This window comes from Doryrhamphus excisus, chromosome 15 (genome assembly GCF_030265055.1).
Source record: "Doryrhamphus excisus isolate RoL2022-K1 chromosome 15, RoL_Dexc_1.0, whole genome shotgun sequence".
NCBI classification, from domain to species: domain Eukaryota; kingdom Metazoa; phylum Chordata; class Actinopteri; order Syngnathiformes; family Syngnathidae; genus Doryrhamphus; species Doryrhamphus excisus.
Window position 1 is genome coordinate 9,773,575 of NC_080480.1, and position 23,103 is coordinate 9,796,677.

General features: G+C 40.2%; 1 protein-coding gene and 1 long non-coding RNA gene across 3 annotated transcripts in view; one reads left to right on the forward strand and one right to left on the reverse strand.

The window, feature by feature from the left end:
- Positions 1-22,250, forward strand: part of hs3st3b1a (heparan sulfate (glucosamine) 3-O-sulfotransferase 3B1a) — a 28,002-nt gene extending 5,752 nt beyond the window's left edge. The window contains exon 2 of the mRNA XM_058049674.1: positions 11,647-22,250. Within this exon, the coding sequence (XP_057905657.1) occupies positions 11,647-12,262 (616 nt within the window). The 3' untranslated portion in view covers positions 12,263-22,250. The remainder of the gene's footprint in view (positions 1-11,646) is intronic.
- LOC131103411 (uncharacterized) overlaps positions 1-23,103 on the reverse strand; it is a 53,421-nt gene that overhangs the window by 13,064 nt on the left and 17,254 nt on the right. For both annotated transcript variants that reach the window (XR_009119606.1, XR_009119607.1), the window contains exon 3: positions 13,482-13,604. This is a non-coding gene — a long non-coding RNA (uncharacterized LOC131103411). The remainder of the gene's footprint in view (positions 1-13,481; positions 13,605-23,103) is intronic.

A 23,103-nucleotide genomic window follows, 5' to 3' on the forward strand; every position in this document is an offset into this window, starting at 1 on the left:
AAAAAAAAAAACGTTTTCACATTGTCATAATGGAGTATTTTGTGTAGAATTTTGAGGTAAGAGATTAAATTAATACCATTTGGAGTGAGGCTGTAACATGACAAAATGTGGAAAAAGTGATGCGCTGTGAATACTTTCCGGATGCACTGTATGCGAGGGAAATTTAATGGAAATGCATTGGACTGGAGATTTTGTCCGAAATAGGCAAAATCCGTTATAAAAAATCTGATATATGCAATGAATTTTTATTGGAAATGCATTACAGAAAAATCGGTTCTTTTTTATCTGTCCGTTGTGAGCGAATTTCCGATATATCCGAGGTTTACTGTAGTATATGATATTATATGATATGATATTATAGCTTTAGAACATACAGTACTTTTTGTTTCTGGAGGTCAACAATGGAGGTCCAATAACAACCATATTCCTCCTGTCAAAAGACCATCAGAGATGAAGCCGAGAGCACCTATACTGTGTTTTTCACTTCACTTTCCACGGACAAACGGTTTACTGGAGCCTGGGAAGAGGTAGTGGTTCACTGGGTGGGCCTATCGGGCTCCTGTGGTGGCATTGAGTCCTGTTTTATAGCTTGTGATTGGTGTGTCTGCGCCATTGGAGGTCCACACAGCGGGACGGTGGCCACAGTGCCGCACGATTTTGCAGAGATTGACGAATGCTACACACTTCATGAGGAAACAAGCTCCTTTCTTTAAAAGTTAACTATGTCTCCCCCTAAAGTGCCGCTCGCGAGATGTGACTTAATTACTCAAATCATGTTTTACCCCTTGAGGATCCATATATGGAACAGTGAGCAGCCTTCCTACTAACTCACTGAGGACAGGCTAATTCTCCAAGCCCGTGGGGGGATGCTGACTGGCATGCACTGGTAGATAGAGGGCAGTAAATTCAGAGTGCGTCTTTAGAAAAGCACAACTGCATTATGGAGCTCCATGAAAGGGGACTCCTGGAACCCCTAGGGTCTGCATTGACCCTGACAATAAAGAAGAAGACAATTAGTGTGAAACATGTTTTCTCTGCCTTCACTTTGTATGCAAATTGGCTCAAAAGGGGTGAAAGTGCCCTTTGACGAGAGTCAGCAGGGGTTCGCCACAATGGGAGCATTCACTGGGATCTGCCCAAGAAAATGTGCTTCAAATGTCCCAGCCACTTTGTGCTTAGAAGTTTTGACTTTGGGAGATGTCGGTGAAAGTTTCCCCCAAGAGCGAGGTTCATCCCTGGCTACATTATTTAACTGGTGCTCGTTTTTGCTGGCTAGGCACTTTTAGCTTTAGCAAGCACAATGGTGAAATGGTGGAAGTGGAAGCGAGCTCTGGATTTGAGGAACGTCAAACAAATGTGTCAGCACTTTTCACAGCTAAAGACAATCAGAGGTCCTTACTCACTCACCACCTTTCCATAAAATACCACCACAAACATTACAACCACTAAAATAATGTCCTAACTGTGTCCCTAAAGCAGTACTTCTCAGTTGGGTGGGGAGTGGCAAACGCAGTGAACTACTGGGGGGATTCCAATATTAGTGCTGACCTGCCAACATGTATGAATTTGTCGTACTCAGCATCCAATTTGACAAATTGATATGCTTGTATACTTTACTGCTCTCATATTGGTTTGGTTGCATTTCGCTGGTTACGCTGGTTAGAGTTTCAAGTTCAGTCTGTACAGTACAGATAGATAAATAGACATTACCAGCATTTCAAAATCGGTGCGAAAATAATTGAGAACCACTACCCTAAAGTAGGGCTGCGCGGCTGTCTAGTGGTTAGTGCGCAGACCTCACAGCTAGGAGACCGGAGTTCAATCCCACCCTCTGCCATCTCTGTGTGGAGTTTGCATGTTCTCCCCGTGGCTGGTTTTCTCCAGTTTCCTCCCACATTTCAAAAACATGCTAGGTTAATTGGTGACTCCAAATTGTCCACAGGTATGAATGTGAGTGTGATTGAATGTGATTGGCTGGCGACCAGTCCAGGGTGTACCTCACCTCTCATCCGAAGACAGCTGGGATAGGCTCCAGCACCCCCGCGACCCTCGTGAGGACAAGTGGTAGAAAATGAATGATTGAATGCCCTAAAGCATATTCATGAGCTCCAAATATGACAAAAATGATCTCTTTTCACTTGTTTGCTACATTGCTTTTGGAGTCCCTTATTTTATAGAACCTCCTTCCATATGAACATGCCGCCACTGACCCGGCCCTAGCTAGATGATAGCTTTTACAAAGGAAGGCTTTGCTACACATTTAAAAAAAAAGCTGCCATGTACGTATCCGTCAGTCAACTATAGACATGGGAACAGGAAGTTTGTTTCTTCAGCAAATAGACTCAGCTAGAATGTTTCGGTTACAATATGACTATAATATTACCACTGTAGCTCACATAGCAATGCTAATGTTGCTAATATTTGTCTCCTCTGTGTAGGTGTTGGAGCCGCACAGACTTATGGCAGACATACAAACCATAGCGTTCCCAACACTTTTGTCTAAATTTCAGAATCATGTCTAGATTTTGGCCAACAAAGCCCCAATACATTGCAGTGGAACCTCTGATACTTATTTAAGGTCTGTTATTATAGTATTTTCTCAACAGTTTTTTTTTAAATAACAGACATGTCATACTTGATTCCAGCTTTCACAGAATCTATTGCACCAGATCAACAACACAGATAACGCACACCACCACTTTTTTTTCTCTTAGAACTCACTGTAGCAGCCCTATGGGCTTTTGCCTGAAGCAGTATGTGAAACTGCACCGCTTATTTCAGCATATTGGAAACCCTGAAAGTGACTGTTTTGTAGCATCTTCAGAGACACTGCGCTTCTTCCGGCAACTGTCTCTCTCACTGTGTTTCTCTCCACTGGAGACTCCTCCCTGATGGCAAGTCTGAACAACTTCAGAAAGCAACAATCCGCCACAGTCATCTTTTGTTTGCTTTCTTTGATGCCATGTTGTTTGCTTTTTAGTTCGTACTCCCCAACCAGCATGTGATGTACTGGCACGACAGTACAATAATGTAGAATGGATCTTTCATTGTCGGGAAAGGGATGCTTTAACATCATATTTGTAATCTTTGACTATACTCGGTAATGTGCATCAGGACCTTTAAACTGTTTTCAACCGTTGTTATTTATTTATATTCCTTGATGCATCCGATCAAAAACAACAGAAAAATGTAAACATTTAATGCAATTGTATACAAATGTACACATACCCTCCCACTATGAATATGATCTACTCCTTCCAGCTCCTTTTCGGGCATGTTGCACAACTAACATGATGTACCTCAGTGCAACTTTATTAGGTATTAGGTCAAAAAAATAACCAAAACTGCTGAGTAAAAAGTCACCAGGACCCAGACAAGCAGAGGAAAATGGATGGATGACAGGGTCTCTACGTTATTGCATTTCACCACTGCGTTATGGTGACTTTCAATAACTATACTGTCGTGTTACATGACATTAAGCAATTAAGCCGCAAATAACGAACAAATTGTTTTTAATGACTGGCTGAATTTGGCCTGAAGATTGGGAATGTTTTGCATTCCGTGAAAGGGTCTAGTTATGCTTTTCTATTTAACCGCTGGTGCTGTGGTCCTCGAGTTATTGTTTGTTGTCTGTCAAAGATCTCAGCTTTCATCTTCTCATGGGAAAAGTCCAATATTATTTATGTGCTTGCACTTAGAAAGCTTACTCACTGTTTTTGTTTTTTGATTAATTTCCTTAAAGAGCGATCCTATCACATACCACTTCAGCTTGTGCAATACTGTTTTGGCTCCAAATTAAACACATTTAGTACATTTAGCGTTTTTTGCTGTTTGAGTTCACATTCGCCCCCTAGTCCAAACATAACAATGTCTTCAGGCACAGTTAGCTTATATGCAATAAAATAAACAATTGATTACAATAACAATTTTTTTGTATTCACAGTTGAAATTAAATATTTAATCTCCAAATTTCATCTCCAAAAAGGGGCGCTGCAAAAAAAGGTTTGGGAACCACTGCTTGACATCGACATTCATTCATTCATTCATTTTCTACCGCTTATCCTCATAAGGGTCGCGGGAATGCTGGAGCCTATCCCAGCTGTCTTTGGGCGAGAGGCGGGGTACACCCTGGACTGGCTGCCAGCCAATCACAGGGCACATATAGACAAACAACCATTCACACTCACATTCATACCTATGGACAATTTGGAGTCGCCAATTAACCTAGCATGTTTTTGGAATGTGGGCGGAAACCGGAGAAAACCCACACATGCATGGGGAGAACTCCACACAGAGATGGCCGAGGGTGGAATCGACTCGGGTCTCCTAGTTGTATGGCCTGTGTGCTAACCACTCGGTCGCCGTGCAGCCCCGACATTAAAATGTGATCCGTAAATAAAAACTAATTCACTGCATAGGATAAAGTTTGTTTTTAAACAGGCGTCATTGTGGTCAATGGCAATTTTTTTTCAATGATGCTGAGGAACAGAGTCAGACAACAACCACAAGAACATAAACAAATGTCATTATCCTTTTTCTTCTACCCACATAGCTAAAGCTGGAATGACCACAATCGTCCCCCGGAATATGGGAGGCACATAGCATTAGATGTAACATGTAGCCGAACTATTTCAAGAATTCTGGTGCATGTAAATGTACTATATGCTCCAGTAGTTGTTCTCACGTACAGTTGGTGGTATATTCCTGGAAGCACACTAGTGTCATCCTGATAGCACTGACTGTCTGATGCAATGCTGATTCTGCCATAATGTACAAATGCAAGGCTGCCTGTTTTCCAGAAACCATTATAACACATGCTTATCCTTTGCTTCTGTTGTCACATAACAAGATTCTGCATGCAGTACATGATGATGTGTTGCTGTGATATGACCAATTGCCTTCCCCCTTTTTGATTTGAGTCTGGAACTTGTCTCACTCAAAATTTGCTCTGATTATTCCAAGTGGTCACATACCACCACCTCCCATCCTTTCCTGAGCGATTCCCACAGTAAGTCAACCCCTCTTGGCGCTGCAAAGTGTCAAATTAGGACTCATCAAGATGTGAGATAGCGCTGAGGCTTTTTGTTTTGTGAGAGGTTGGCTGTCAAGCAGGAACACACTTCAATCATTACTAGGGCTCCATCATTCAGCAACCAGGCACAAAGTCATGTTGTAAATTCCTACCTTTGAACCTGCTCTACTGATAGCAGTCAATGCAAACAAGGCAGCAGGTTTCAAATGTTGGGTGCTGCTTTAATGGACACACCTGACTGGGTGCTAGACTAAACAGCCACAACACAACGAAGCCACTTGTCGACTGCTGATTCTGCAACACTCAAGACATTTGAAGTGACTACTACTATTGCTTTATCTCATTCTTGTAACTGCCTTCGTCTTTTTGCCTATCTCCCAGCCTTTGTGGGGTCATCAGGACAGTTTAAGAGTGTGTTCACACTTGGTTCGATTAAAATCAACTCTAGTGTGAAGGTAATCAATCCAAACCCTGGTTTGAGCTGGTCCTCTTGCAACTGAATTCTTTTGTCGATTCACTTGAGCTCAAATGTGGATGTTACACATCCTAAAGACACAGACCAGCATGCAGAAAAAAAGACATGCAGACATGCCAGATACAGATCAATAGATTGATAGATCAATAGATGACCATAAGACCAGAGAGCAACATTTCAGCTTTTATTTCCAGGTATTTACATCTGGATTGGACTCAAAGTTTCCAAGACATACGTAGAATAGACTAATTATTTAGGCTCATTGCTGTCATTTTTACTATATATGATATAATTAAATGGAAAATGAAGCATGAAAATGCAATTGTGAGGTACTGGCAGGTAATTCTCTGATAAATAAAATGTAAAATAGTGATATTGCATACAGAAATATTGAAGGATGTGGGGCCACTTTAATGTCTACATTAAAGCTAAAACCAATCCTATGTAGGTCATGTTTATTATAACTTACTTAAATATATCATTGATTCATTCATTTTATAGTAATTCCGGGGTAAAAATCTGTATTTTACATGGTGACATCTTGGTGATATCTTTTATTCCACTCTGATGTTGACATCCTTCCCTTTGAATTTATTTAATTTGAATGGACTTAATTTGAGCTTCACTTTTTTGTCTCCTCAGGGTGGCTGAGATTTACAAACCTGAATTCAGTGGCAACTTATTAAACGTAATCATTCAGACTGGGAACAACTTGCCGCTCTGTCTCCTTGCTGCTAGGAATTCTCACACTGTGAGGCGTTCAGGCGCACTTGTAATTTAGATTGTTAGGCGCTAATTGTTTTTTCATTTTTATTCACGTACTTGACATACTGCATCTGTGAAACCGCACTAGCGGTTGACGTACCCGTTGGGGTGTGGATACTCCACTTCGGGACCCACTGCTGTAAGCTACATAAGCTTTTGTTTGAGGTGACTAAGCAAATTAGTGTAATATTGAATAATACATTATATCTCATAAATAACAGCCTTTATTTTTAGGATAAACAGCGACATAAAGAAGAAGCTAGAGGCTAAAAAAGGCTAAAAATGGCCCAGAAGCCATACTTTGGACACCCCTGATTTATGAAGGTGCAAGTGCAAGAGTTGGACCGGGGTGATGATTACTTCATTTTTGGTAAAGTTCCTTACCTGAAGTGCAAAGTTAATAGTTTGCATCACCACTCTCATCTCTACTGAGCAGTAACTTGAAATACACACACACAGTACAAAATGTATCGCAAAACCGCAGTCCATAAGGGTGGATTGTCTCGTGCAGGGCTGACTGAACGAGACACAGTTTTACCGTGTATCATTACATCACTAATTGTCACAGCACATAAACTAAGGTATAAACCTAGCTTTACCGCTAGGTATAGTGGTAACTCCATGTGAAAGCACACATTTCCTCCTTAACGACCTTTTAAATGGCATTCGCAAGAGTCAGCCATTTGTTTTTGTAACTTTGTGAGGTCATACAGTACATCTATTTGGGAGTCACTTAATTAGGTTTGTTTTGGGCGTCTTAAAGGGGAACTGCACTTTTTGGGGAATTTTGCCCATCATTCACTCATTACAATGTTGTCATTGGGATACACTTTCGAGTTTGAATCCCTCTAAAAATAAACCTCTAACAACTTTGCATAGTTTGATATCCATGCTGTGATTATGCATTAATACATACACTGATGATAACATGTAATAGTTGCAGTATCTTGCCGTATTTTATAAGTTGTGTACCACAATGAAACATTATTGAATGGACACATTTGTGTACTAGTAAAGTGTTTTTAATCCAGAAAAAAATGCTCGATGGTCAAACAATAATTTGTGAAGCAAAGGTGAGAAAAATACACCGAGAAATGGAACAGCTAGATTTTGTAGCTTGTGCAAAATCAGCACTTGGTATTGGATCTAATCGGTGGTGTTTCATTGTGACCACTTCAAATTGTCACAGCAATGTGATTCACTCACCTGTGCCATCATTTGATTTGCTGCCGCTAATAAAATACTTGTTTAGGTGGTACCGTTTCATCAGTTTTTGGTGTTTTTCTTCAGAAGTTGTTGAAGAATTAGACGATGTTGGCAGGGCAGATGTTGGCATGATAGATCGTAGTCAAATGATCGCTGATTGGTTGATCGCGAACAAGAACGAGTGTGGGTAAAACGCAGACTGTGGACCACGGTCTAAATAAACGATTCTGATACAGTAAAAATTGGCAAATTTCAGACATAGTTGTTAATGGTGATTAATCATGATTACAAATTTTAATAATTTGACAGCCCTAACAAATAGTTTTTCACGTGAGCTGCTACAATAATAATATCGCAGCTATTACAGCTTCAACTCTTCAGGGAAAGCTGTCCACAAGGTTGAGGAGTGTGTTTATCAGAATTTTTGACCATTCTTCCAAAAGCACATCGGTGAGGTCGCGCACTGATGTTACAAACTACAAACTGTTCCCACATGGTTGGGGGTATGGAATTGTCCAAAATGTTTTGGTATAATTTTTTTTGGTAGCATTCAAAGTTCCTTTCACTGAAACTAAGGGGCCAAGCCCAACTCCTGAAAAACAACCACACACCATAATTCCTCCTCCACCAAATTTCACACTCGGCACAATGCAGTCCCAAATGTACCGTTCTCTTGGCAACCTCCAAACACAGACTCATCCATCAGATTGCCAGATTGAAAAGCGTGATTCATCACTCCAGAGAACGTGTCTCCATTACTCTGTAGTTCAGTGGCGGTGAGCTTTACACCACTGCATCTGGCGCTTTGCATTGCCTTGGTGATGCATGGCTTGGATGCAGCTGATCGACCAAGGAAACCCATTCCATGAAGCTCTCTGTGTACTGTACTTGGGCTAATCTGAAGGCCACATGAAGTTTGGAGCTTCATGTGTCGGCGACCTCTTTGCACTATGCGCCTCAGCATCAGCTGACTCCCCTCTCCATCAGTTTACATGGCCTACCACTTTGTGGCTGAGTTGCTGTTGTTCCCAAACTCTTCCATTTTCTTATATTAAAGCTGACAATTGACTGTGGAATATTTAGGAGCGAGGAAATTTCACGACTGGATTTGTTGCACAGGTGGCATCCAATGACACGCTGGTATTTCCATGCTGGAATTGACTGAGCGGCCCATTCTTTCACAAATATTTGTAGAAACAGTCTGCATGCCTAAGTGCTTGATTTTATACATCTGTGGCCAGGCCAAGTCATTAGGATACCTGATTCTGATCATTTGGATGGGTGAGCAAATACTTTTGGCAATATAGCGTACAAGTCAGTTATGTAAATGGACCACTGTTGCTGTTTTTGTTGTTGTTTTTTATAGGGAAATACAGGTCGAAAAGGTGCAGATTCTGGAAGGTGACGAAAGCTTTCTGTGCTTTTTATTGTGTGTAGCTGCTCTATACGAGTCGGCAACTCAATACAAAGGGCCGAAAATTTACATAATTGGTCCATAATAGGTAAATGTTGACCCTGGTTGCACAAAATCCTTGAAATTGCCACAAATGCTCCAGGACTAAGACGACAAATTGGAGCCACATTTACATACTTCTGTACTTCTGTACTTTGCATGTACGTTACTTCACAGACACACTCTGTTGACATTTACAAGTCACATGTTTTGGTAATATAGTGTGATTGTAGTCTCAGACATGCTTAATAATTTTTTCCACCACATACAATCACTACTGAGCCTCCGAGGGAGAGTAAAGTGCAGTAATAATAATAAAGACCCCAGGGCCCCGAGTAGCAGGTGGCCCAGGTGTGTTTATTTGTGTCATTAATAGCAAGGTAATTTATACCATCAATATTAAAGGTTCTGAGGGTTTACTACAAAGATTTTGTTTTGCTTCATATAGTATCTACTTGTGACAAATTAATGTATCTGATTTTGACGTGAGTGGTGCTGGAGCTGCTTGAGCATGTCACAACACATTGTCATAAATGAGATTACCGGTAATCATGTTTAATGACACGGTGTCACGCTCTTCTCTGTTGCTCAAATGCTGACTAAGAAAACATTTCATTTGAATGATTAAAGTAATTACAATATTAAGATGTCATGCTTGAGATAGTTGGTAGGGTGGATTCCCGTAAACACATCACACTCTGGTAAAATATTAAAACGCTCAAAATGCATTGAATAAAAAGGCCGCCAGTTTAACAATGCATCCAATTTATGGTGTTAATTCAAATTCTCTTGTACATTTTTGGTCTCCAGTTAGTGGAGTTCTTGGATGTTCCTGTGTCATATATCTCTTTTATTACGAACAAGTCAGCCACCAAGTCTCGCTCTAATGCTCCAGTGTGTTTGGCTTAAATCTAATCCCCCTTGTCTCACTTTAGCCATTACCCAGTCGGGGCTGAAGTTAACAGGCTACATTACGCTCAACTAGAGAAATCCAGGGTCAAGAAGAACACACAGTTAAGGCATTAAAGAGCTCTGAAGGTTTGCATACCCAACCCTAAGAAAAAAAGCTATGTTACAGAAATCTCATCAAAATGACGCAGAAAAGGTCGAGGTGTCTTTTGTAGGCATGATATTAAGGAGCGTAAGACCACCTAGGCTAAACCGCCCTTTGTGTATGGCGATGAAGGGAGTGGAATATTTCAATGTGAGTTCTGGATGACGATTGAGGCTTCACGGTAGATTAAATGCAGTGGCGGCAGATGAATGTCTTCCTTTAGGCTTGCAGTTTAGGATTGCATGTGATGCTCACATGCAATTGCAAACAGCTAGATGTTAGTTTTCGTTATTTACACGCACTGTTAATGTTCTTAATGACGGCTGGCAAGCCTAACTTCACTTTCTTTTGACTTTTGTATGTATTTTAGAGGTACAACAGCTTCCAATTTAAAATGTTTCTGCCTTTGGAGATACAATGGCTTGTTGTTGGGGTGGTACCTTTAAAAGGACACGATGTATTAGAAGATAAAGGGTTAAGTTTTGTTTCATTAGTAATGGTACTGTGGCAACCATAACTTATTAATAACACACTTTATAGGTACAAATTATGGTAAGACCAGCCATGTTGTTTGGTCTCGAGACAGTGCCACTGAGGAAAAGACAGGAAGCAGAACTGGAGATAGCAGAGATGAGGATGCTGAGGTGCATGTCGGAGGCCTTGGAGATAAAGTCAAAGAGGCCAGACTGAGATGGTTCGGACATGTCCCGAGGAGAGATAGTGAATATAATGGTAGAAGGATGCTGCGTTTAGGGCTGCCAGGTAGGAGGCGTAGCGGAAGACCAGTAGAGGAAGACGCCTAGAGGAGGTTTATGGATGTAGTGAAGGAGGACATGAGGGTAGTTGGTGTGAGAGAGACAGATGCAGAAGACAGGGTTGGATGGAGGAGATTGATTTGCTGTGGCGACCCCTGAAGGGAAAAGCTGAATGAGAAAGATTGCATCTTGCGTTTATTTGTTAATTAATTCTTGGCCAGGTCCCTCTTGAAAAAGAGATTCTTAATCTCAATGAAGTTAATCTGGATAAATAAAGGTGAAATAAATACATAAATGGAATAAAATAAATACAAGCGGTCAAAAAAGGTGAAGTATCTGTATCCATTGTGTATCTATCTTTTATGTATCTATATTTTGGTATCAAAAAATGTTGACAATACTATCATTTTATCATTTAGTGTCAATTTGTGTGATTCCGTTTGTTTGCTCAGTAATATTTTTTGTTTAACCTTTCTTAAAATTATCATTAAAACCTAGTTTTGTTTTCCTGAACCCGATCTTGTTCCTTGTCTCCTGAGTTGGGTGACTCCTGACACCCCAAGTATTGACCCAATCTTTAAAAAAAAATACTGTTGCACCTTCTCAATGACTCCTGAATAAGGTAGTAATCTAAACGTTTGACGATTGAAGTTTGATTATTTGGGAAATTTTTCAGATTTGCATAATTAACCTCTTCGGGGGAATTGGTATAAACTGTACCTTGAAGGACAGAGCTTGACCTTTCTCTATTTTTGATAGTGGTGGTGCTTTCTTTTTTGTTTTGGTTGCACAGTAGCTGGAGCCTATCCCAAATTAATTGATTGATCACCAGTCAATTACCAGTGATTGTGAATGTGAAGCTGCATGTATGGCCCACATTTAATGATATGACAATGTACTTTGCAGGGACCTGATGCCCAAGTCATTCGAGGGCCAACTGACCATGGAAAAGACACCAAGCTACTATATCACCAAGGAGGTCCCTGCTCGTATTTATACCATGTCTAAAGACACAAGGCTGATTGTGGTCGTCCGTGACCCAGTCACACGAGCCATCTCGGACTACACCCAGACCCGCTCCAAGAAACCAGACATTCCGTCCTTTGAGAGCCTGACCTTTAAGAACACATCAGGTGTGATCGATGCAACGTGGAGTGCCGTCCAAATCGGCATGTACGCCAAGCACCTGGAACGCTGGCTCCAGTACTTCCCCATGGAGCAGATGCTGTATGTGAGCGGCGAGAGGCTCATTAGTGACCCTGCCGGAGAGGTGGCGCGGGTCCAGGATTTTCTCGGGCTCAGAAGGGTTGTCACAGAAAAACATTTCCACTTTAACCCGGCAAAGGGCTTCCCTTGCTTAAAGAGGCCGGAGGGGAACAGCAAGCCTCACTGTCTGGGAAAAACCAAAGGTAGAACCCATCCTAACATTGACCCTGATGTGGTGCAGAGACTACGGGAGTTCTACAAGCCCTTTAACAGGAAGTTTTACCAGATGACTGGCCATGACTTTGGCTGGGACTAAAAGGGCGGGCTGCAGGCTCATGCTAGTTTTGTTTTTTATATAATTGTATCATGCAGAAGGTGTAGAGCAGGGGTGCTCATTAAGTCGATCGCGAGCTACCGGTCGATCGCGGAGGTGGTACTGGTCGATCGCTGGTCGATCGCTGGTCGATCGCGGCGTGACATTAAAAAAATATCATCCCAGCATCAATGCCGTCACTTGATTGATATACAGGGCAGCCATTCAGATGACAACAGAATGTTGCCCTTCGGGCGACCAATCAAATCAAACAACGTCTCTAAGTGCAGCAGAACTTACGATGTCAGCCTATCATCCATCCCCGTTACTTGATTGACATACAGGACAACCAATCAGATGACAACTGAATTTTGACCTTTAGGTCACCGCTCATGCGTAAACAACGATGCAAAGTGCTAAGCTAGTCGGCGAATTGCGAGATTTTAAAGCCCTCGCTAAAGTTTATGGTCACTAAAATGAGTGAAGGAGCTGGACCAAGTAAAAAGGCAAAAACTGGACCAAGTAAAAAGGCAAAAAACATATCACTTCCATACGGATATGGAATATTATACAGATATTGTGATACGGATATTATCCATGACTGATAAACATTTGGAAGTGTGCTTGAGGCTGGCTATCAGCAGCTACTGTCCGGACTATGCATCCCTGGCTGGTTCAATTCAGTGCAAGTCATCAAAGTAAACTCAGGTAATTACAAAAAATGTTAATAGTTAATTATGTGTGTTTTGCAATATTGGCTCATTTGGTTATGTAAGGTACATCAACATACATTGTACGTACAAATAATCCTCAATACATTTGAAAATAAATAGATGTTTTGCATTTTTGTAGTGGGTAGATCATTTTGACTCAGTCATTTTAAAAGTAGCTCGCATGCTGAAAAAGTGTGAGCACCCCTGGTGTAGAGAGTATATTTGCCAGATATGTAAAAAGTCAAGAAGTCTATTTTATGATAATTTATTGCTATGATTACTAAGCTATGTAACATTAGATTAAATACACACTTCAAGGTTATAAATATTATCCTCGAAGCACAATGTTGTTACGGGTATTTCAAGCTTGCTTTTTGTCTTTTAATTTAGTTTATTTTCTTTTTTTTCTGAAAAGCTGCTTCAGGGGCCTTCACCTCAACCTGAATATGAGATCCAACTTGTAATATCCCCTTAACATTTGCTTGACCCTAGGTGGTGTATGGACTCACTTAGTAAGGTCGATGCAGGCCTACGATGAGCCAGTGTCAGTCGGCCAGGTCGATCGATACTGTAATAGCTCCTCATCACGTCAATTAGCCCTGACAGATGGCGCTGCCGTGATGGTTCAAGCACTGCAATAAAACACAGATCCATTAATGTTCACATGGGTATGGCTGACCTTTAAGTCCAATTCTATTTAATGTAATTTAACATTTCCTTTATATTTAAATACAATACAATAATTACAATATTTGGTGTATAACATTTCTACAACAAGAGGCTTGTGTCAGATGCATTTTGATAGGTGGGGATTCCACCTGTTTTCCAAAGATGCATGTTTGGAGCGCTTTCTTCAGCAGACATGATTCATAAGATGCTTGAGCTGCATCCAAATGGCTCTTGAGAATCATTCTGCATAAATGAAAACGTACCAGTGATGCCCTTGTCTATGATAATTCAGCTGATAGAATCCACTATACAGGAAAAAACATAATAAACACTGGCCAAAGTGGGTGATTCAAGTGTCATGTATTGTTGAGTTTTAGTCAACAACAATATAATAAATGAATAAATGCCATTCCCTGTTGTTATAGACGCACTCTATTTCTGTGTTCTTTGAATATTAAAATGAAGTAGGTTGGACCAAGGTTTTCAATTAAATAGTGTCATTCTTCGAGATGCTCCAATCGATCGGCCACCGATCGAGATCGGCTGATTTCCATGAAAAACATGTGATTGGCATATGTTGATAAACGGCCTTCCAAGGCGATCACAAAAAACGATCGGCATACAGTGAAAAATCCTGCATGTCTGCTGTATCATGTAGGGTTGCCAATCGATCGCTTACCAAACCTATTGAAGTTCTATTCTTGTTTACATGCTGTGCCGGTCTCTGGACCCCAAATGTGACTTTTTACCACATTGACATTTTTGTCACATTTTATTTGGTTAATTTTGTTATTTTGGAGTAATTCTTAATTATTACAAACAAGATGAAATCATCAACAGTTTATTTCTCATGTATCCGTATTACTCTAAAACATGCATCAAATTAAATTCAGGTTTGTGTCAAAAAGTACAAAAATTGTTTCACAAAAAAAAGGGAAACAAAAGACTGTCTGCCCAAATGTTTGTTTTTTAATAACTACCTATTTGCAAGGGATGAAAAGCAATCCTGAATGATACCACTTATCATAAATAAAGTACCACTTCATGTAATTGGCCGTCTTGCACATTTCTTAGCTAACGAGCTAAGTAGCAAAACGCTCTAAGCTGTTTTTAGCAGACAGAAAAGAAATTATTACTGTATATAAATACAATAAACTAAACAAATATATATAAACTGTGGTGATGTTGTGACAGATGACACCATATGCAAGTTAAGTAAGGTCAGCTGCTGCAGATATGACATCCTAGTCACAATGACTATTTTAACTTGAGAATATTTAGTATGTTTATCTGGGTGGGCAAAGGTCAACCTGAAAATGAGCTACTGTGTGAACCACCCCAACATTCAACCTTTATTTAACACCTCAGCCAAAATGCCCTCATTTACCTAAGGCTGCCAGAATTGATGAAGCCAGTCTCCCTGGTGGCAAGGCAAGCAGTCTGCTCAGTCACTAAGCCGCTCCCACTGCAATTATGGCCCATGGAAGAGGCCTGTGTAATAACTGCCAGGCTCCCGACTGGGGAATTGTTGTTACCACACATCCCTCCAGGCAATTGTAAGTGTGGCTTGCTTTTGTTTGAAAGTTGGGGAGGAGAGAAAAGACAAGGGAAAATAAACACCTGGCAGCCAGATTGCACACATATCCACTTTGGCAGCAATCATTGGACAACAAAACAAAGCAGCTGAATAATACAATATAGTGATAATAAAAGATAGACCCATAGAGTGGAGTGGTTTTATCAAGCAGATGAGCAGATTTTGAGGGGAAAGATATTCCAACAGAACTATGAACCAAGATCTCCCGACTAAAGACCTCATGATGGTCTAGCATGCAAATAGCACAGCCATGAGGTGCATTCATGGACATTGGGCTATATAAGTTTTGGGGGGCGGGGGGAGGCAAAGACTCCATGACCTACTGAAAAGGGCTCAATGACCCACTAGTTGAGAATCACTGCTCAAGCGGAAGGTGGAGGGGCATAATGTGCACAAGTATCAGTATTTGGACACAATTTGGACATGATCACCGTTTTCAGTGAGGTCATCATGTTGCCATCTTGGCAGTTATTTGGGAGCTGTATCATCATTCCTCAAAATTCCACAGCTCAAACTGAAATTGATAGATATTGAACACCTCTTGTCAAGACATTTTACATCATAACAGAATACTCTGTGACCTACAAGAAAAGGGGGAACATCTCTTAGGTAAACTTTGTCTAACAGGTTTATAAGACAATTGTCTCCTCTCTTAATCTTTTATTCTGCTTTGTCCTAGTGCTTCATCCTAATCTGATAGGAAAGGGTGAGTATTAATCCGAGTTGACATATATGTGCTGACAGAGTCATCGCAAATCCTCTTCCCAAAAAGGGTGCTACTTAGCGCTGTTTGAAACCAACTTGGTTTTCGCTAACTTCAAATAAAATGTGGCAGACAGAGAATTTAGACCTAGAAGATGATGACAATGATGATGATGACAGCTGTTTCTCTAAATCGTAAATTTGTGCAGTAATGCTGACACACTTTTGGGCTTGTCGGGTAAAATGAGAAAGCTCAATGACCTGAGGATTTTCACAGATTCTTGTCCTACAAAATTGAGAAGAAATCATTAGGATTGAGCTGGAATTAGTTTCTTTTAAATGTGATCCAAAGATTACCCCATAAGTATGTTTGATTTCAAGGTCTATCGCTATTTGTATTCTTTTATATCCTCCTTTTATAATACCTATATGTCTGACCTTATGATGTTTCGATATGGGCGAAACCTGCCACGTATGGAAGAGATGTTGTGCCGTCTGGAACTTGTATCAGCACCAGTGTGGTAACCAGAGCTGCCCTAGAGGAGAAGTGCCATCTTACCAATACATACATTTGTGCCTGTAAGGATTACTCTGTGGTTTCCCAGCACCATTTGTTCTTGTAACCCGCCTGCCTGGTACCACTTTGGACTATCCATTAGAACAAAACCACCCACCCCCTCACCCTCAAATCTCAGCGGTATGGTGTTGAAATCATTATATGAGTCCGACCAAAGGAGGAGAAATTGTTTTGTGTGGAAAAACTGAAAAATAAACAGCATGATTAGTTTTTTTTCATTTTATGGTTTCTGTTGGAGGACAAACGACACAAACATTCTAAACGTTTTCCAATGCTGTAAAAATGTGAAGAGTAAATAGAAGAGTAAATATTCATTATTTCTGTCAACAAAGATTTGCGTCATAGCCTGCGACACACGTTTCTATCAGCAGGGCGGGATGCCAGGCAGGTGGCTGTAGTAAATAAACTGGTGGCTGTGTGATGGGCCAAGCACGGTATAGATATCGGCCAATACTTGCTTTATAATGCAGATTGCCTCCACCAATCAGCTCCGCCCCATTGCAGCATCCGGCCTATAGCACTTTAAAAAGCTTTAGATTGGTGCAGCATTTGGGTGCCGAGTGAGCATGTGTGCCGCGCTTAAAACAAGCATTGTGTGTACTGTTTTCAGCAGTGGTGCAAAGCTAACAGACGAGTGCCGGCATCAGAAGAGGGGGCCGACTGCATCTGCGGCTCAGAAGGCAGCAGCTGGAGGGGCCCAGCAGAGGCCGGTGAGAAGTGGTTGGATTGGTCAAACAGGAGGAAGCTGCAGTAGGTTTGTTAGGGGCTCCTGCTGCAGCACCATCAAGCTGCTCTCACATCAAAAGTCTCCATAAGTCATTATACATTTTAGCATATTTCCACAGCATTTTAGCTTCAGCTTCCAAACTGCTCCAGTGTTCATTCAAAATTTCTATTTTCGCACCTTTCCAAAGCATTTCAGTTTGTCTTCAACTTTTTAGAATTCACAAGCAATGTCGGCTGACATCGCATCATCTAATTACATTGTGCACTTGTACACATTGTATAATTGTTATAATTAGTCTATCCAGTATGATGTGTTTGAATCACCTAATATTAACATATCAATTTTGTGTGGAAAGTAAATTTGTAGCATATACCAGCCAGCAACAACACCAGTGCACAAATATTTGCATACTGTGCACACCATAATACCGTATTTTCTGGACTATAAATCGCTCCGGAGTACAAGTCGCACAAGGCCAAAAATGCACAATTAGGTAGAAAAAAACATACATAAGTCGCACTGGAGTATAAGTCGCACTTTTTGCGGGTAATTTATTTTATAAACTACTTGACCAAAACAGACCTCTTGGAAGGCAAGATCTAACAATAAAAGAATCAAGAACAGGTTGAATAAGTGTAAGATATGCTAACACAATGGTTATTCAGCTACACAAAAAATAAACATGAACAGAAAAGGTGTCCAGTGTTTACGTAACATGAATAGTTTTTTCATTTATAAGTCGCTCTGGAGTATAAGTCGCAGGAACAGCCAACCTATGAAAAAAAGTGAGACTTATAGTCCGGAAAATACGGTATATGTATTTAGTTTTAATTGCAAAGCACATTATGTGGTTAAACAGAGTATAAACAGTATGACCATAAAATGAACTCACAAAGAAGTCACAACAAAACAGGAATAAAAGACGAACGGTGACAGGAAGTAGCATGTGCATCGGCTGGGCCCAGACGCACGGATTAAGGTTAAAGCACATTGGAAATATGCGCCAGACGTCAGAAATACTGGAGATAAGCGACGCCTGTTTATACGGATGGGAGATAAACAGAATCTGGTTTGGAAGGCCGTCTTGGGAAATTTCCTGCTCCTTTTTGCCTTTTGTGCTCACTCCCAGGAGCACCAGTTTAACCAAACAATTAATTGCAAAATCAGATTGTATCCCTGAAGGATTGGAAATTATCTTTTGGAAATTATCTTTCAGTGTTTTCTTTGATGTGCTTGTATTTTGGAGGGCTGTATTATTCATCATCATGTTCCTTCTTTAACCAAAAGTCATCTTCCTCATCCTATTCCAAAATCTCTTTGTAAAGCAGCATTTCATCCTAGGCTTGTCCCACAGCAACACTTGTAAAAATACCCTCATCTATGCCACTCATTATGCTCACATAGATAGAACTGTCTGCTTCTGGGCCAGCTGTACACAGCTCAGACAGGACCACGCACTACAGATTAGCAGCTAAACTAAAGGCCAAAATGATCTCCGGGCTCACTGTGCTTTTTTCGGGTGCAGACAGACGACAGACCACACCACAGACAATCCGGCCTGTAATCCCACTGAGGGTCCTGCACTCCCCTCCACTTCTTGAAGTCCAAATCTTGGATTATGAAGGTGACATTGGTCCACAAAGAATAGTGGTCTCTATACACCTCATTAGGGAGAAAGCAGGATAAGGGCCGGAAAATCTTTATTCATTTCTAAGTTAGGCGAGATCCCAGGCTGTACAGACTGATGCTCTTACTGTATATACCTTCATGGCCACAATATTAGGTGCAATATATGAGGTCAATAATCTCATATTAGAATTTGACCTATTGTGTCAGGGAAATATTCATATATGTTTGAAATGTTTATTGTGCTTATAGTTTGCAGTCGGTATCATCTAATCATCTTCTGGTTGAAAAGAAATAATTTAAAAGTCATACACTGTATGTACAGTAAAATATTATTAGTAGTAGCTTTAGTATTATTATATTAATTAGGTATGTTACAATTGCCGTTTTATAAAGCCAATACTGATCATTCATGAGTGAAATCGGCCTATACCGTTACCAATAATTCACTGGTGTTCTGTATTTGCTTTTTTAGTCATTCCATGTACACAAGTAGATACACAGAGTGTATTTAAATATAATGTGTGTATTTATTAGCGATGAACCGGATACTTGTTTATAACGAAAATATGAAATTACACCAAATGTTGGATTATTTTGAAAAGTCTAAATAGGTAGACAACTTATTCTGAGTGAGCTGAACATTTTGATGTTGGATTTGTTTGAATTGGTTAAGAAATTGAATAGTTATCAGACATAAAATGAGGCAGAATCAGAACAAGTAGGAAGAAGATGAATAAATAGATGAAAATGGCCGACTACAATAACATACTACAATACAATGTAATCAGTACAAGAGAACTTTTAAAAAGTCTTTTTTTGTGGCAATATGAGTGCTGTGGCCCTGCCTTCATTGACAGGAAGACAGCGGAAACATCCACATGAATCAGATGGCATGACACGGTCGAAGCTGTCAGGTATGGAAAAGAACTATATGGGTCGGTTAAAAAAAATTGTTTAAGAAAATACTGTACAAGAATTATAAAACACATTGAACTCTTTTCTTCTGAGTTTCCACCTGTTAACTTTGGTAATCTAATAAAAGACACAAAAAACTTTATAATGAGTATTTTGTTTTCCAGGTGGAATTAAGTGATAATGGAGGGAAATGACACAATGGCAACTCATTTTCCCTCTGGCAGTGCCACTACAGCTGCTTGTGTTTGCATCAAATTGTTTAGGCTCTTCTTGTTGGGTAAAATTGCTGTTAGATTTCAATAACTTGAATCTGCAACATGGCTGCTATCTTTCCTTCCTGTTTCTTTGTAGATTGAATGTAGAGTGTAGAGTGAGTAGAGGGTCCTCAAGCCATTGCTAATGTGAAAGAGTTTTGTCCTTCATGTCCCTCCCTGTGCTGTCTTTTGTTAGAAAGCAGCCAACATCAAGGGCCCAATTCATCTTTGGATTGACTGAGTTTGAATTCCTTGTGTTGCCATGGCATCAGCGGGCGGTGTCACTTAGCGAAGATGACAAGCTTGAGTTTTCTTTTTTTGACGACACCATATCTGCTATTTTCAGAGTTGTTGCACCAACACCAAACAGACAACAAGGCAAGACATGTCAGCCGATGGGAGCGAAGTGATGCTAATGGTGCATTTGGGGAGACAAGCAAGTAGATAGGAGAAAACGTTGCAACAATTAAGAATAACAATTAACAATTGAAAACAATTAAGCTGTCAACTAACGAGAATAAGGCACAGTTGTAAAATGATGAGAAAAGTGATATAATGTTGGGAGACCAGGACATCTTAGGAGAAATCCTAAATCTTGGCACAAACTCAAACATGAGGCATGTCAGCTGAAACAGCCCCGGCTGCACGACTCCACAAAATTCCTGCCACAACCCAAAGACCGTTGCTTGCTTCGTTTTCCTGTTCCATTGCTCATGAAAGGAAAAGTGCAAAGTTACAAGACTCCGCTGAATTAAAATTTTATATCATTTATATATCATCATATGATACTTCCCAAACATACTCCAGCTTCCTCCCACATTCCAAAAAGGTTAATTAACTCCAAATTGTCCATAGGTATGAATGTGGCTGTGAATGGTTGTTTGTCTATGTGTGCCCTGTGATTGGCTCGCAATCAGTGCAGGGTGTACCCCGCCTCGCACCCAAAAACATCTAGGATAGGCTCGAGCCCCCGCGACCCTTGTGAGGATAAGCAGTAGAAAATGAATGAATGAATGAATTTGAAAGCTTGAAGCTTGAAGAAAGATTCCTTGTTCATATTCCTCAATAAAGGTTTGGATGAAACTTTTCATTTTTAGAATTGATTGGGCTAAAAATTGTTAGTGATTAAAGTGAATTATTTAGTGATCAAGAGAGTTTCTCGAAGCATATTACGTATTAAAATAACTTCTTGCTGGAATGGCAATGGCCACTAAGGTTTTTCATGTTAAATAATTCATGTATTTGTATTGTTTAAAATAACATTAACTTTAATGAACTGCACTGTGTACTGTTCTCGTAGGATGGTTGCCTATAACCTTTTTTTTCAACAGAAAAGTTGACAAAACATTGAAAAACTGATATTTTTTTACACGAGAGCAGTCCTTTACGTATAGTTACTTTAGACATTTTATTTTGAAAGTTACACTTGATTATAGGAAACCACTTTTGAAAAGAACAATGCAATCTGTTTTATGGGTCTTCTTTGTAAATTATGTAATAGATTAGATTATGTTGACCTGAATATGATGGCTGAGCAACACTAAAGCGAATTGAGATATCTCTTGAGTACTGCAAGCTCACAATAAAAAACTCACTACAATGTAATTAATTCAAGTTAATTTGAGTACTCCATACTCAAAATAAACAAGTCACTCTAATAAAAAAATAAATAAATAAAAAAATATAAAATATAATAAAAAATATAAGATAAGATCATTTGAGTATCGGGGTGAGTGGTTAGCGTGCAGGACACACAGCTAGGAGATCCGAGTTCGATTCCACCCTCGGCCATCTCTGTGTGGAGTTTGCATGTTCTCCTCGTGCATGCGTGGGTTTTCTCCGGGGACTCCACCTTCATCCCACATTCCAAAAACATGCTAGGTTAATTGGTGACTCCAAATTGTCCATAGGTATGAATGTGAGTGTGAATGGTTGTTATGTGCCCTGTGATTGGCTGGCGACCAGGCCAGGGTGTGCCCGCCTCTCGACCAAAGACAGCTGGGATAGGCTCCAGCACCCCCACGACCCTCGTGAGGATAAGCGGTAGAAAATGAATGAATGAATGATTATTGAAAAAAACCTAGAATCAAATTATTTAGTTTAATTAGTACTACCCACTCACAATAATGAATTAAATCCGATGTAATTTATCTAAGTTTTGTGAGGCAGCGTGTTTGCATAATTTTTTCAAGTAAAGTCTATCCAATTTCTATGCCGCTTATCCTGGCTAGGGCAGTGGGGGTATGCTGGAGCCTATCCCAGCTGTTTTTGGGCAAGAGGCGGGGTACACCCTGGACTGGTCACCAGCCAATCACAGGGAACATATAGACAAACAACTATTCACACTCACATTCATACCATACAATTTACAATCGCCAATTAACCTAACATGTTTTTGGAATGTAGGAGGAAACTGGACTACCCAGAGAAAACCCATGCACGGGGGGGAACAAATCTTACCAAATGTTGCGGTGTGAGCTTCTATTTAGCCTCTCGCCAAGTGTAACATTTTACATCAGCAGCGACGTGGTGTGATTGTGGCGTGCCACTGTGCCACTTTTGGAAGGCGATGTTTCTGAGCCATCAAGGTTTATTTCAATCAAGTACCTACAATGCAGTTCATTGCTGACTTCCTCTCAATCTACCAGAGTTGGGCACCCTTCACAGAGAGACAAAGCTGTCGGGGAAGAGAATTTATCATGTTCGTGTCAGTTATCTTCGTTCTTGCCATGACGGAAAAATAATCCCTGTTGAGAGCTGGACCTGGTAGAGCGGTGACAGGCACTATTATCCAATGCACTTTATTTATAGAGCACATTTCTAACACAGTGCTGTACAAAGTTGTACAACAACAAGTAAAAGTAAAAACAATAAAAATGCAAATTGATCAGATAAAAAACAATACATCAAAAATCAATATACTCAAACAACAATAAATAATAAAATACAAAAATCGGTAAATCCAAATCAAATAAAAGTCACAAGGAGTTAAAAGCCAGAGAATAGAAGTGGGTTTTAACATGAGACATTAAACTGTGGGGGCTAAACGTTCCACAGCTCT